The sequence below is a fragment of the Carcharhinus amblyrhynchos genome, chromosome 1, assembly GCF_965287045.1.
Source record: "Carcharhinus amblyrhynchos chromosome 1, sCarAmb.v2.hapA, whole genome shotgun sequence".
In the NCBI taxonomy this organism is placed as follows: Eukaryota; Metazoa; Chordata; class Chondrichthyes; order Carcharhiniformes; family Carcharhinidae; genus Carcharhinus; species Carcharhinus amblyrhynchos.
In genome coordinates this window covers 9057230-9073581 of record NC_137324.1, presented here as the reverse complement: position 1 = coordinate 9073581, position 16352 = coordinate 9057230, and the positions used below count along the sequence as shown (strand labels likewise).

The 16352-nt window shown below is 50.3% G+C and overlaps 1 protein-coding gene across 2 annotated transcripts in view; it reads right to left on the bottom strand.

Annotated features, from left to right (window-relative positions):
- The window catches only part of LOC145345268 (protein O-GlcNAcase), a 69600-nt gene that overhangs the window by 46593 nt on the left and 6655 nt on the right, over positions 1-16352 (bottom strand). Inside the window, exons 2-3 of one of the 2 annotated variants that reach the window (XM_080193114.1) lie at positions 12955-13006; positions 5530-5627 (exon numbers count right to left, since the gene is read on the bottom strand). In XM_080193114.1, the coding sequence (XP_080049240.1) occupies positions 5530-5627; positions 12955-13006 (150 nt within the window). Of the gene's footprint in view, positions 1-5529; positions 5629-12954; positions 13007-16352 lie in introns of those variants that run through there. The other variant, XM_080193250.1, reaches the window with a different exon arrangement.

Genomic DNA, 16352 nt, shown 5'->3' with positions numbered 1-16352 from the left:
CAATAAACTCATTGCCTCAAAACCTTGATACCTGAGGTCATTTTACTATTTTGAAGACACTATGTCAATGAGAGTTAATAATGAAGCCTCACAACCTTCTGCAGCTAAAAATGTCTCTCCTGCTCTCTGATTTAAATCTCAGATATTTAATCTTATATCTATCATCCCCTTCAGCACTTCACGTATCCATTCCTTCATCAATAGCCCTTATCAAATCACACGTAATCTCATCAGTTTTGACAAACACAGATCCATTTTCCCAGGCCTGACCACCTCCAGCCCCAACCCCTGGATTTACATAGAACACAGAACCCTACAGTGCAGAAAGAGGCCCTTCGGCCCATCGAGTCTGCACCGAACACAATCCCACCCAGGCACTACCCCCATATCCTTACATATTATACCCACTAATCCCTCTAACCTACGCATCCCTGGACACTAAGGGGCAATTTATTAGCACGGCCAATCAACCTAACCCGCACATCTTTGGACTGTGAGAGGAAACCGGAGTAACCGGAAGAAACCCACGCAGACACGAGGAGAATGTGCAAACTCCACACAGACAGTGACCCGAGCCGGGAATCGAACCCAGGACCCTGGAGCTGTGAAGCAGCAGTGCTGACCACCGTGTTACCGTGCCACCGTTTTTCTTACAGAAGTCCATTCCATAGAGCATAGAACCCTACAGTGCAGACAAAGGCCCTTTGGCCCATCAAGTCCGCACCGAACACAATCGACTTTACTTTGTTTACTGCATTCACTTCTCCCAGACAGCACCTGAAACTGTGTACTAGCCTCTCTCTTACTCCCTCAAAATCCTTCCCAACTGCCAATGTTGCATTGAGGAGGTGATGGCGTAGTGGTATCCTCACTGGACTAGGAATCCAGAGAAATACTCTGGGGACCCGGATTCGAATCCCACCATGGCAGATGGCGAAATTTGAATTCAATGAAAATCTGGAATTAAGAATCTACTGACGATCACTAAACTATTGCCGATTGTCAGGAAAAATCCATCTGGTTCACTAATATCCTTTAGGGAAGGAAATCTGGAAGGCCCACATGTGACTCCAGACCCACAGCAATGTGGGTACCCTCTGAAAGAGCCTAACAAGACACTCAGCTCAAGGGCAACTAAGAATGAGCGATAATTGCTGCTCCAGTGGTTAGCACTGCTGCCTCGCAGTGCCAGGGACCCAGGTTCGATTCCTGGCTTGGATCACTATCTGTGTGTCTGTCTTGCACATTCTCCCCACGTCTGCGTGGGTTTCCTCCCACACTCCAAAGACGTGCTGGTAGGCCAGGCCAGGCAGGGTGGATTGGCCATGCTAAATTGTTCCTTAATGTCAGGGGGGCTAACTAGGGTAAATGCATGGGGTTATGAGGATAGGGCCTGGGTGGGATTGCAGTCGGTGCAGACCCAATGGGCTGAATGGTCTCCTTTTGCATTGTAGGATTCTATGATTCTAATTCTATCCTATGAATGAGTTTAAAAAAAAGTGCTGGGGAAGTGGTGGCATAATGGTACCGACACCGGACTAGTAATCCAATGCCCTAGATAATTTCCAGGAAAGCTGGGTTCAAATCTCACCACGGCAGATGTGAAATTTGAGTTCAGTACAAAAAATGCTAGAATTAAAAGTCCAACGATGACCATGAAACCATTGTGGTAAAAACCCATCTGGTTCACTAATATCCTTTAAGGAAGGAAATCTGCCACTCTTACCTGGCCTGGCCGACCAGATCCACAGCATTGCAATTTGAGTCTTCAATGCTCTGTGAAAGTTGAAGGGCAATTTGGGGATGGGGCAGTAAATACTGGCCCAGCCAGTAACCCTTGCCACACATCCCATCAATGAAGATAAAATGAGAGGAGCCCTTGTGTATATTTAAGGCTTAGTTAGAGAGGTTGTTGATCAGTAAGGGAACCAAGGCTTACGGGGAAAGGGTGGGAAAATGGACATGAGGAATGTCGTCGGATCAGCCATGATCCTACTGAACGGCGGAGTGAGCTTGAGGGGCCGAGTGGCCTACTCCTGTTCATATTTCTTTTGCTTTTATGGAGTCATGATTAAACAAATTGTTTTAGTGACAGTGCGTTATTCAATCTGTTCCATAAATATCAGGCTCATTAAAACTGACAATGAAGTTGAGTTAATTGCTGGGTTTTTGTTGGGCAATGATTTTGTAACTCAGGCTGGTAAATAGAGATAAAATACAAATAGAAACAAAGAAATTAGAAGCAGGAGTAGGCCATTCGGCCCTTCGAGCCTGCTCCGCCATTCATTTTGGTCATGGCTGATCATCAAGTTCAATATCCTGATCCCCCCTTCCTCCCATATCCCTTGATCCTTTAGCCCCAAGAGCTATAGCTAATTTCTTCTTGAAATCACACAACGTTTTGGCCTCAACTACTCTCTGTGGTAGTGAATTCCACACATTCACCACCCTCTGGGTGAAGAAATTTCTCCTCACCTCAGTTCTTATCTTCAAACTATCACAGAATCCTTACAATACAAAAGGAGGCCATTCAGCCCATCGAGTCTGTGCTGATCACAATCCCACCCAGGCCCTACTCCCGTAATCCCATACATTTACCTCTGACACTATGGGCAATTTAGTTTGGCCAATCAACCTAACCCGCACATCTTTGGACTGTGGGAAAAAAAATCAGAGCACCTGGAGGAAAATCACGTAGACACGGGGAGAATGTGCAAACTCCACACAGACAGTCACCTGAGGCCGGAATTGAATCTGGGACTCTGGCACTGTGAGGCAGCAGCGCTCACCACTGTGCCACCGTGACCATACCAGCTCGGGCGGCACGGTAGCACAGTGGTTAGCACTGCTGCTTCATAGCTCCGGGGACCTGGGTTCGATTCCCAGCTCAGGTCACTGTCTGTGTGCAGTTTGCACATTCTCCTCGTGTCTGCATGGGTTTCCTCTGGGTACTCTGGTTTCCTCCCACAGTTCAAAGATGTGCGGGTTGGGTTGATTGGCCGTGTTAAGAAATTGCCCCTTAGTATCTAGGGATGTGTAGGTTAGAGGGATTAGTGGGTATAATATGTAGAGATATGGGGGTAGGGCCTGGGTGGGATTGTGTTCGGTGCAGACTCGATGGGCTGAAGGGCCTCTTTCTGCACTGTAGGGTTCTATCTATTCTATGATGGATTCCCCCACCATTGGGAGCATTCTTTCTGAATCTACCCTGTCTAACCCTGTTAGAATTTTATAAGTTTCTATGAGATTTCCTCTCACTCTTCTAAACTCCAGTGAATATAATCCTAACCAACTTAGTCTCTCCTCATATGACAGACCTGCCGTCCCAGGAATCAGCCTGGTAAACTTTCGCTGTACTTTCTCTATAGCAAGGACATCCTTCCTCAGATAAGGGCACCAAAGTGACATGCAATACTCCAGCTGTGGCCTCACCAACGTCTTGTTCAATTGCAGCAAAACACCCCTATCCCTGAACTCAAATCCTCTCGCTATGAAGGCCAACATACCATTTACCTTCTTTATTGCTGTACCTGCGCACTTATTTTCAGTGGCTGGTGCACGAGGACACCAAAGTCAGCCAGGGTTTAATTCAGTGAATAGGTTGAAGATGTTGAATATTCATTTCCATTTGTGTGTACATTTTTGTAGCCTGGGGGGCGGCGCGGTGGCACAGTGGTTAGCGCTGCTGCCTCAGAGCTCCAAGGTCCTGGGTTCGATTCCCAGCATGGGTCACTGTTTGTGTGGAGTTTACATGTTCTCCCCATATCCGGGTGCTCTGGTTTTCTCCCACAGTCCAAAGGCGTGTGGGTTAGGTGCACTGGCCATGTTAAATTGTCCCTTAGTGTCATAGGTTAAGGGGATTAGCAGGGTAAATATGTGGGGCTTCAGGGCTAGGGTTTGGGTGGGATTATTGTCAGTGGAGACTCGATGGGCCAAATGGCCTCCTTCTGAACTGTAGGGATTCAATGATTCTTTTCTTGGGTGCAGCATCTCAGGCATCTTAATTCTCAGCTCCTCTCACTCCATGCCCAGCCTCACTTTGCCCAAGTATAAACTCTGGGGCAAAATTGAGAGCTCAGTGATCCCACAACCAATGGCTCAGAGTTAATGTAGAGGGAGCTTTACTTATATCTAACCCCGAGCTGTACCTGTCCTGGGAGTGTTTGATGGAGACAGTGTAGAGGGAGCTTTACTCTGTATCTAACCCCGTGCTGTACCTGTCCTGGGAGTGTTTGATGGGGACAGTGTAGAGGGAGCCTTACTCTGTATCTAACCCTGTGCTGTACCTGTCCTGGGAGTGTTTGATGGGGACAGTGTAGAGGGGGCTTTACTCTGTATCTAACCCCGTGCTGTACCTGTCCTGGGAGTGTTTGATGGGGGATAGTGTAGAGGGAGCTTTACTCTGTATCTAACCCTGTGCTGTACCTGTCCTGGGAGTGTTTGATGGGGACAGTGTAGAGGGAGCTTTACTCTGTATCTAACCCCGTGCTGTACCTGCCCAGGGTAAATCTGTGCTCTCTGGTTATTAAACCCTCTATTGAGGGGAAAACTTTTTTCCAAGCCACCCTATCCATGCCCCTCATAATTTTGTATGCCTCGGTGAGGTCCCCCCTCAGCCTTTTGTGCTCTAGGGAAAACAACACCAGCCTAACCAGCCTCTCTTCAGAGCTGAAACACTCCAGCCCAGGTAGCACCGTGGTGAATCTCCTCTGCATCCCCTCCAGTGCAATCACATCCTTCCCGTAATGTGGCGACCAGAACTGCACACAATGCTCTAGCTGTGGCCTAACCAGCGTTTTACTCAGCTCCATCACAATCTCCCTGCTTTCTCGTCCATATTTATCGAATGCTGGATGTAATACGTTTGCAGAGGCAGCAGTCCCTTCACCAAAATCCCTTTCTTTACAAACTCTAACAGCAGTACACAGAGTGCTGGTAATTATCAGTCTACCTCCGGGGGGGGGAGGGTGTCAGAGGAACTGACACTCCCTGTTAAATACAAGGCAAAGGCTCACTGATTGGCCCATCAATTGGGTCCTTAATCAGGGACTTCACACTTCAATAGGCCAACCTCATGGCCTGACTGAGGTCCTTACACTGGAGTAGGTTCGAGGGGGCCCAATTCTTATGATAAAAGGGTGCTATATAAATGCAAGTTATTTTCTGTGACTGGGACGTTTTCTGCATCTTTTTTTGTTTCTAACGCACGCACGGTTCAGACCAAAATGAAGCTAACTCCCTGGATACAATATCTAAACGGTTAAAGAGAGAAGGACTGACACAGATTATAGATAACGTAACAACGCTCAATGAGAAAACAGGTCCAAGCGAGCATTAAAGAAATACAAACTGCTTCAATCAACTCTTCAATACAATAGATTTGCAACAAGGACAAGGGCTCGTGACTCCAGAGTCCCCCCTTCAATAACCTCCCCCCTCCATCCCCCCTCCATCCGCTCCCATCACCCCACTCTGTCACCCCCTCGATCACCACCCTCCCTCTCCCCCAACCCCCATCCTGCTCCTTACCTGACTCTTCCACTGAATATGTCTCTCTCCAGAGCAACCTGTGCTTCAGATCATCCTTTGGGCCGTACATGTAGACGTTTAGCCCCCACCTCTGCATCCTGACAGGAAACAAAGACCAGCTTGTTTCTGGTTTGATTTATTATTGTCACGCGTATTAACATACAGTGAAAAGTATTGTTTCTCGCGCGCCATACAGACAAAACATACCATTCATATGGAAGGAAAGGAGAGGGTGCAGAATGTAGTGTTACAGCCATAGCTAGGGTGTCGAGAAAGATCAACTTAATGCAAGGCAAGTCCATTCAAAAGTCTGACAGCAGCAGGGAAGAAGCTGTTCTTGAGTCAGTTGGTACGTGACCTCAGACTTTTGCATCTTTTTCCTGAAGGAAGAAAGCGGGAGAGAGAATGTCCGGGGTGCGTGGGGTCCTTAATTATGCTGGCTGCTTTTCCCGAGGCAGCAGGAAGTGTAGACAGAGTCAACGGGTGGGAGGCTGGTTTGTGTGATGGATTGGGCTACATTCACAACCTTTTGTAGTTCCTTGCGGTCTTGGGCAGAGCAGGAACCCATACCAAGCTGTGATACGACCAGAAAGAATGCTTTCTATGGTGCATCTGTAAAAGTTGGTCAGGGTTGTAGCTGAAATTTCCTTAGTCTTCTGGTGGGCTTTCTTAACTATAGTGTCAGCATGGGGGGACCAGGACAGATTGTTGGTGATCTGGACACCTAAAAACTTGAAGCTCTCGAACCAAAATCAAAAATAAACCTGCACTGGTGCAGTGGGCAGTCAGGAATATCGCTCTGTCAGGATGTGAGAATTGGCTTCTGAGGAAGAGGATGAGGAGGCAGGCCACACTGAGAGGCCGTGTTTGCAGTCACTGCCGTTACAGGAGAGACATTCACCACACACACATGCAGTCACAGTGTCGTCATATCACAATCAGTAAGACCAGTGATAAAGACAGCATCAAAGAATGGGATCGATACAGAGCAACGTGAAGATATGTTAACAAGTGTAGCATCAAGAAAGTGATGTTTCTTCACCAGGATTGACCCAAAAACACAAGTAAAAAACACTGCAACCGTGATTGCAATTTGCTCACAGCTCCCTCCTCTCTACCTCTCATTCCCTACCTCTCACTACCTCCCTCACTCCCTACCTGTCACTCCCTACCCCTCACTCCCCACCCCTCACCACCTCCCTCACTCCCTACCCCTCACCACCTCCCTCACTCCCTACCTGTCACTCCCTACCCCTCACTCCCCACCCCTCACCACCTCCCTCACTCCCTACCCCTCACCACCTCCCTCACTCCCTACCTCTCACTTCCCACCCCTCACCGCCTCCCTCATTCCCGACCCCTCACTCCCTAGTCCTCACTCCCTATCCCTCACCACCCCCCCACTCCCTACCCCTCACTCTCTACCCCTCACTCCTTACCCCTCACTCCCTACTCCTCACTCCCTACCCCTCACTGCCTCCCTCACTCCCTTACCCTCCCTGTCCCCCTCACTCCCTAGCCCACACTCCCTACTCCCCCCTCCCTACCCCTCACCACCTCCCTCACTCCCTATCCCTCACAACCTTCCTCATTCCCTACCCTTCACTGCCTCCCTCAGTCCGTACCCCTCACTCCCTGCTCCTCACTCCCTACCTCTCACCAGACCTTTCACTCCCTACTCCTCACTACTTCCCTCACTCCCTACCCCTCCCTGCCTCCCTCACTCACTACTCTTCACTGTCTCCCTCACTCACTACCCCTCAGTACCTCACTCACTCACTACTCCTCACTGCGTCCCTCATTCCCTACCCATCACTCCCTACTCCTCACTCCCTATCCCTGCTCTCTCACTGTATACCTCTCATTGCCTTCCTCACTCCCTACCCCCTTATCGTCTTCTTCACTCCCTACCCCTCATTGCCTCCCTCACTCCCTACCCTTCACCATCTCCCTCACTTCCTACCCCTCACCAACTGTCCTGCTGCCCCACTGTAAGTGGTACAACATGGAACGCAGGGATCAGAGTGGTGAGTGGGACTGGGTGTAAAGGGGAGGATGGAGGGGTAATGGGGACAGTGGGGTTAGGGAGTAAAGGGGAGAGTGGGGTCGGGGAGTAAAGGGGAGAGTGGGGTCAGGGAGTAAAGGGAAGAGTGGGGACGGGGAGTAAAGGGGAGAGTGGGGACGGGGAGTAAAGGGGAGAGTGTGGTCAGGGAGTAAAGGGGAGAGTGGAATTGGGAGTAAAGGGGAGATTGGGGACAGGGAGTAAAGAGGAGAGTGGGGGGGGAGTAAAGGGGAGAGTGAGGTCAGGGAGTAAAGGGGAGAGTGTGGTCGGGGAGTAAAGGGGAGAGTGGGATCAGGGAGTAAAGGGGAGAGTGAGGTCGGGGAGTAAAGGGGACAGTGGGGTTAGGGAGTAAAGGGGAGAGTGGAGGGGGGAGTAAAGGGGAGAGTGAGGTCAGGGAGTAAAGGGGAGAGTGGGGACAGGGAGTAAAGGGGAGAGTGGGGACAAGGAGTAAAGGGGAGAGTGGGGTCGGGGAGTAAAGGGGAGAGTGGGGTCTGGGAGTAAAGGGGAGAGTGTGGTCGGGGAGTAAAGGGGAGAGTGGTGTCAGGGAGTAAAGGGGAGAGTGGTGTCAGGGAGTAAAGGGGAGAGTGGGGTCGGGGAGTAAAGGGGAGAGTGTGGTCGGGGAGTAAAGGGGAGAGTGGGGTCAGGGAGTAAAGGGGAGAGTGTGGTCAGGGAGTAAAAGGAGTGTGGTCGGGGAGTAAAGGGGAGAGTGGGGCCGGGGAGTAAAGGGGAGAGCGGGGTCGGGGAGTAAAGGGGAGAGTGGGGCCGGGGAGTAAAGGGGAGAGCGGGGTCGGGGAGTAAAGGGGAGAGTGGGGTCGGGGAGTAAAGGGGAGAGTGGGGTCGGGGAGTAAAGGGGAGAGTGGGGCCGGGGAGTAAAGGGGAGAGTGGGGTCGGGGAGTAAAGGGGAGAGTGGAGTCGGGGAGTAAAGGGGAGAGTGGGGTCGGGGAGTAAAGGGGAGAGTGGGGCCGGGGAGTAAAGGGGAGAGTGGGGTCGGGGAGTAAAGGGGAGAGTGGGGTCGGGGAGTAAAGGGGAGAGTGGGGTCGGGGAGTAAAGGGGAGAGTGTGGTCGGGGAGTAAAGGGGAGAGTGGGGTCGGGGAGTAAAGGGGAGAGTGGGGTCGGGGAGTAAAGGGGAGAGTGGGGTCGGGGAGTAAAGGGGAGAGTGTGGTCGGGGAGTAAAGGGGAAAGTGGGGTCGGGGAGTAAAGGGGAGAGTGGGGTCGGGGAGTAAAGGGGAGAGTGTGGTCGGGGAGTAAAGGGGAGAGTGGGGTCGGGGAGTAAAGGGGAGAGTGTGGTCGGGGAGTAAAGGGGAGAGTGGGGTCGGGGAGTAAAGGGGAGAGTGTGGTCGGGGAGTAAAGGGGAGAGTGGGGTCTGGGAGTAAAGGGGAGAGTGTGGTCGGGGAGTAAAGGGGAGAGTGGGGTCGGGGAGTAAAGGGGAGAGTGTGGTCGGGGAGTAAAGGGGAGCAATAAATGTATTTAATCTTATTCATTGGGTTATAATTAGTGAACAAGCTTCAGTCCAATCTTGTGGCCACTGAGATGAAGGAAGGCCACTCACCTGCCTCAGTGGTTCACCACTGGTGTACAGGAAGCTTTACTCTGTATCTAACCCCATGCTGTACCTGTCCTGGGAATGTTTGATGGGGACAGTGTAGAGGGAGCTTTACTCTGTATCTAACTCCGTGCTGTACCTGTCCTGGGAGTGTTTGATGGGGGACAGTGTAGAGGGAGCTTTACTCTGTATCTAACCCCATGCTGTATCTGTCCTGGGAGTGTTTGATGACAATAACACTAACATGACTTCTCTCAATGATACAATGAGAACAAAAATAGCCCTTGTCTCTGGCAGCTTCAGGATCATTACTGATGATTGAATTGTATAATTAGAGAATGATACAATTAGGATTGAGAGATCAGGTCCATTTTCAAACTAGGTCACAACTCTAATCACTCCTCCTCTGCCAAAAGGTGTAATTATGGAGAAGGGTAGTTTACAAATAAATAACGGGAGAATTCCTGAAGGCAGTATTTCTGCATTCTAGCCAAACTGTCAGAACTAAATTCCCACGGTTGGTTTTATATTCGCTCCTTTGTTCTAATTGCCCAGTAATGGACTGACAATCAGCCCTCACCCCCAAAAGGTTCGGAATTCCGCAACTATTTTCACAGCCTGTCAGTCAGATCTGTTTTGAGCTGATCCCATCTTTTGGTTGGCTGGTTCCACGCTGACACAAAAGCGCTGGTGAAATCAGTCGTTTAGTTGTACAGGACTTCAATATTGCTGAAAAGAGACTTCTTGTCGAAGTTTTTCATGTTGCACTCATCAGGACAAATGCCCAGAATGTCAAATTACAACAATCTGTATTACTGGAGAAAAGGGTGCTGATTGGTTGGCATGTCAACTCTGATTGGCCGAGCGTTGCCATGGCAAAAGCAAGGGCGGCGCAGTGGCACATTGGTTAGCACCATTATCGCACAGCGCGCCAGGGACCCAGGTTCGATTCCCGGCTTGGATCACTGTCTGTGTGGAGTTTGCCTGTTCTACCCATGTCTGCGTAGGTTTCTTCCGGGTGCTCTCTCTCAGTCCAAGAAACGTTCTGGTTAGGGGTCATTTGCCATGCTAAATTCCTCCTCAGTGTACCTGAACAGGCGCTGGAGTGTGGCGGCTGGGAGATTTTCACACTAACTTCATTGCAGTGTTAATGTAAATATACTTGTGACGCTGATAAATAAATTTTAAAATAAACAGCGGGGAACCTCAGGCTATATTTCTCCATTCATATTCATAATCTTCCTGAAAAGGTGCTGGAATATTCTTTGAATATTTTTCAGGCAAAGGTGGATAGATTTTTGATAAGCTAAGGGATAGGCGGGATGCAGGTTTGAGCTTCCTATCCAATCAGCCATGGCCTTGTTGAATGGCAGAGAATGCTCGAGGGGCTGAATGGTCTACTCCTGCTCCTTCTACATATATTCCAGTTAAAACAAAATGGCGCAAGGCTTAAAGGTATTGTTTCTGTTTGGGGACAGTGGGTTGCTGTGGATAAATACATCTCACATCCAGCAAATGAACCACATCTCAAACTCGATTGCTTATCTCAAATGAAGTCATATTCAGAAACCCGTTCTCTGATCCTTTCAAATTTGTCATTTTTGTGTTTGTCTTAAAGAGTGAAAGGGGGGAGGGAGAGGGTGCGGCGGGGGGGAGAGAGAGGGAGCAGGGCAGAGAGCAAAGGGAGAGAGAGAGAGAAAGAGAGAGCGGGGAGAGAGAGAGTGGAGAGAGAGAGTGCATGGGGACAGTGTATGCGGGGAGAGATCGGAGAGAGAGAGAGAGTGTGGGGGAGAGAGAGTAGGGAGAGAGAGAGAGAGAGAGTGGGGGATGAGTATGGGGGGGGGAGAGAGAGAGAGACTGGGGGAGAGAGAGAGAGAGAGGGGGTGCGGTAGAGAGCGAAGGGAGAGTGAGAAAGAGAGAGAGGGGAAGAAAGAGTGGAGAGAGAGAGAGGGGGAGAGAGAGAGCGGGGGGGGGATGAGAGAGAGAGAGTGGGAGGGGAGAGAGAGAGCGGGGAGTGAGAGAGAGCGTGGGAGGGGAGAGAGAGAGAGTGGGGAGTGAGAGAGAGCGGGAAGTGAGAGAGTAGAGAGAGAGAGAGAGTGGGAGGGGAGAGAGAGAGAGCGGGGAGTGAGAGAGAGTGGGAAGTGAGAGAGTAGAGAGAGAGAGAGAGTGGGAGGGGAGAGAGAGAGAGCGGGGAGTGAGAGAGAGCGGGAAGTGAGAGAGTAGAGAGAGAGAGAGAGTGGGGGGTTGAGTATGTAAGGGGGGGAGAAAGAGGGAGAACTGGGGGAGAGAGAGGGGTGAGAGACAGAACAGGGGACAGAGAGATGGGGTGTTGGAGAGAAAGAGAGAGGGGAGAGAGACAGAGAGAGACAGGAGAGAAAGGGAGGAGAGAGAGAGATATTGGGAAGAGAGAGCTGGGGGACGGAGATAATGGAGGAGGCAGAGAGTGGGAGAGAGAGAAGATAAAGAGGGGGAGAGCATGTGGGGGACAGACAGAATGGAGGCGAAAGAGAGAGAAAGGGGGCAAGACTGGGAGAAGAGAGAGAGGGGGACGAGAGAGAGGGGGAGAAAGAGAGAGCTGGTGGCAGACGGAGAGAGAGAGAGAGATGGGATAACGGAAAGAGTGGGGGAGATAGAAAGAGTGGAGAGACAGAGAGAGCGGGGGGAGAGAAGAGAGACGGGGCGAGAGAGAGAGTGGGGAGAGAGAGAGAGGGGGGAAAGAGTGGGGGGGAGAGAGGAGACGAAAGAAGGAAAAAGGGGAAGGGGAAGAAAAAGAGGGGGATGAAAGAGATCGGGGGAACTGAGAGATGGGGGGACAAAAAGAGATGGGGGAGACAGACAGAGTTGGGGGGGAGAAGAGAGAGGCACAGAGATGGGAAGAGAGTGAGGGGGGCGGGAGAGAGAGAGCGGAAGAGAGAGAGAGAGAAAGAGAGAGGGTGGTGAGAGAGAGCGAGGGGTGGGGAGAGAGAAGAGAGAGAGAGAGAGAGAAGGGGAGGGAGAGAGAAGGGGAGGGAGAGAGAAGGGGAGAGACAAAGAGGTTCAGGGAGAGAATTCCTTGGCCTGAGGCTGAAGGAGCTGAAGATGCAGCCGCTAATGATGGGGTCAAGAAAATTCAAGCCTGGTCAGAATTGAGGATATCTCTGAGCTGGAGGAGTCACAGAGACAGAGAGGAATGACAGGAGTGACAGGAATGACAGGAGGCACGCGGAAACTCTCAAAGGAAGAGAGGAAGATGGAGAGAGCAGACATGTTCAAGGAGGGCTCGGGGCTGAGTGGCCGAGGGCAATGTCAGGGTTATCGGGAAGAATTTGTGGAGATTGTATGTTCTCACCGTGTCTGCTTGGGTTTCCTCCGGATGCTCCGGTTTCCTCCCACAGTCCAAGGATGTGCAGATTAGGGGGATTGGCCATGGTAAATATTCAGGGTTATGGGCTTAGGGCAGAGGGAAGAGCATGGGTGAGGTACTTGGGACGGAATAGTCGCAATGGGCTGAAATGGTCACTGTAGAGATTCTGTGGTTAACAAATAGGAAGCATTCTCCAGCCCAACACCTGTGGCAGGAGTTGAACCGGAAAGGCTGAGTGGGGCAACAAAGTGGCGAGAACCAAACCTATTCCCTCAGAGTGGGTGGCGACACCAGCTTCTTTCCTTCCTGCCCTGAGCTACCCAGGCCACTAGAGGAAACTCCAATTGGAGGATGACACTGAGGTAAAATGGCCAATGTTGAAACCTAGTACAAGGAGTTGATCAAGGATTAATGCATGTTCCTTCTCCCAAATCCTCAGAGTGCTAGTGTGATCAGTCTACACGTTGTCTACATTACCATTTGAACAGCACCAGCCTCTGTTCCATTGACCATGGTCGACCATAGAAACCTGCAGAGAGAACAGACAGAGACGAGAACCCGTCAGTAATTGGCAGCGAGACACATTGCTCAGTGACAGCAGGGGTTAACAGACAGTCGAGCAGTTATTGTACTGGACAACCTGACTTTGTGTTCTCAAATCCCACCATGGAAACTTAATCATAAAATCCCTGCAGTGCAAAAGGAGGTCATTCGGCCCATCGAGTCTGTACTGAACACAATCCCACCCAGCCCCTATCCCCATAACCCCATGCTAGTCCCCCTAACACAAAGAGGCAATTTAACTTGGCCAATCCACCTAACCAGCACATTTTTGGACTGTGTGAGGAAACCGGAACACCCGGAGGAAACCCACCCAGACACGGGGAGAATGTGCAAACACCACACAGACCCAAACTGGGAATCGAACCCGGGTCCCAGTGCTAACCGACGTGCCATCGTGAATTCAACAACTCTGCATTCATGGGGGAACTGGATAAGTGGGCAGCACGGTGGCACAGTGGTTAACACTGCTGCCTCACGGTATCAGGGACCCGAGTTCGATTCCCGGCTTGGGTCACTTGTCTGTGTGGAGTCTGCAAGTTCTCCCCGTATCTGCATGGGTTTCATCTGGCTGCTCCGCTTTTCTCCTGCAGTCCAGAAGATGTGCTGGTTAGGTGCATTGGCCATGCTTAATTCTCCCCAGTAACTTCCTTGCAGCGTTAATGTAAGCCTACTTGTGGCTATAAATTGATAAACTTTAAAATACTCCAAAAAGACAGGAACTGCAGGATGTGGTGATAGGGTCGGGTGGAGTCAGGTGGAAGGAGACAAGCTGGAGTAGGGCAGTGTTTGTTATTTTACACAGAATTACACAGGGTATATGACGCAGACACAGGCCATTCGGCCCAGCCAGCCCTTGCTGGCATTCATGGTTCCCTTGAGCCTCCTTCCATTGTCCCTCATCTAAATTTATCATCATGTCTTCTCCTTGATAACTTTATTTTCCCTTTATTACAGCGGTCCTATTCAACCTGTGGCAGTGAGTTCCATATTTCCCCCTTGGTGACTATCTTATGTCTCGTTATCCTCTTCCCCTCTCGACGAGACGCACTCCCTGCATCCACCCTATCAAAACATTTCATAAAAACCTCTAGAGATGGGGAACTAGCAATGCCCATATCCCATGTATGTATTTTTAAAAAACTTGCCACCCTGCCTGCAGGAGGGCTGGGTGACATCCCTGCCTCTGAACCAGAAGCTCTATCAGAAGGCAAATGGTATGTTGGCCTTCATTGTGAGAGGTTTCGAGTACAGGAGCAGGGATGTGTTGTTGCAATGATACAGGGCCTTGGTGAGGCCACACCTAGAATATTGCGTGCAGTTTTGATCAAAAGAACAACACAGCACGGGAAACAGGCCCTTCGGCCCAACGAGCCCGCGCCGCCATTTCAACATTGTGAGTCCCCTCTTAAGAACATAAGAAATAGGAGCAGGAGTAGGCCATCTAGCCCTTCGAGCCTGCCCCGCCATTCAATAAGATCATGGCTGATCTGAAGTGACTCAGTTCCACTTTCCTGCTTTCTCCCCATAACCCTTAATTCCCTTGCCACCTTTGTCTGTGCTTATGGCTCTCCACATTAGAAACCACATTGAGGGGAGACTAATTTAGGGACAATTTGTTACACCAATCAGCCTAAGAGCACATCTTTGGGGTGTGGGAGGAAACCGGAGCACCCGGAGGAAACCCACGCAAGCACGGGGAGAATGCACAAACTCCCACAGACATTGGCCCAAGTCCATGTATCTGCACAGCAAACAGTGATAGTCACTGAGCTGTCGTGTTGCCCAGCAGCTGGTCCAGTTTAAGCATACACTAACGACGTGAAGCACTAGGCTACTCTCGAAATATCCAAGAGCAGCCCTCATACGACCCACTGCGTGTAAGTCCCTTGTTGGACAACAAGGCGGACCGAAGCACATGTGGATTTGATCTCCTTTTCTGTTCTTCCTCTCGAGGGAGTGCAGCAAAGGTTTACCAGGCTGATTCCGGGATGGCAGGAATGATGCATGAGGAGAGATTGACTAGGTTAGGATTGTTTTTGCTGGAGTTCAGACGAACGAGGGGGGGATCTCGCAGAGATTTATAAAATTCTAACAGGACGAGACAGGGTAGATGCAGGGAGGATATTCCCGATGTGGGAGAGTCCAGAGCCAGGGTCACAGGATTCAGGGTAGACTTTTTAGGACGGAGGTGAGGAGACATTTCTTCACCCAAAGAGTGGTGAGCCTGTGGAATTCATTACCACAGGGAGTAGTTGATGCCAAAACATTGAATGTATTCAAGAGGCGGCAGCAAGTTCTCCCCATATCTGCATGGGTTTCCTCTGGGTGCTCCGCTTTTCTCCCACACTCCAAAAGAGTGTCAGGGCCCCGAGTTCAATTCCCGGCTTGGGTCACTGTCTGTGTGGAGTCTGCAAGTTCTCCCCATATCTACATGGGTTTCCTCTGGGTGCTCCGCTTTTCTCCCACACTCCAAAAGATGTGCTGGTTAGGTGCATTGGCCATGCTCAGTTCTCCCCCGTAACTTCCTTGCAGTGTTAATGTGACTATAAATTGATAAACTTTAAAATACTCCAAAAAGACAGGAACTGCAGGACGTGGTGATAGGGTCGGGTGGAGTCGGGTGGAAGGAGGAGAATGGGATCAAAGGTTATGGGGAGAAAGCAGGATTAGGCTATTGAGTTGGACAAACAGCCATGATTGTGATGAATGGCGGAGAAGGCTCGAATGGCTTTCTCCTGCTCCTATCTTCTGTGTTTGTATGAGTCCCACCCGGAAGAAGGTGCCTTTATAATGTGGCTCAACAGGTTGAATATAAACCTCTAAATCCTTCCAACACGCACCAGCAGTTGGTGGTGAGAGCGGGACAGATCCCTGCTGAGCCGTGTGAATATTGACACCTCAACCATCACCATCCATAGCCGCAGGCTACAATGTGCATGTCAAAGTGCATGTTGCCACAGCAGCCCAAATTCCCTGGATGAACTGCCACCTCACACTTCCCACCCTTCCCCTTCCCCTTCCCTGCAGCTGTACGGAAAGCAAACCAAACGCTCAGCTTAATCTCTACAGGGATAGAATTGAAAAGCAGGAAAACTCTGTTATCCCTGTATTAAACCTTGGTTAGACCACACACTTTGAGGACTGTTTGCAGTTCTGGTCGGAGTTTATTAAGTTTTAAAGTTTATTTATTAGTGTCACAAATAGTTTTACATTAACACTGCAATGAAGTTACTGTGAAAATCCCCTAGTTGCCACACTCAGGCACCTGTTTGGGTACACTGAGGGAGAACTTAGCATGGCCAATCCGCCTA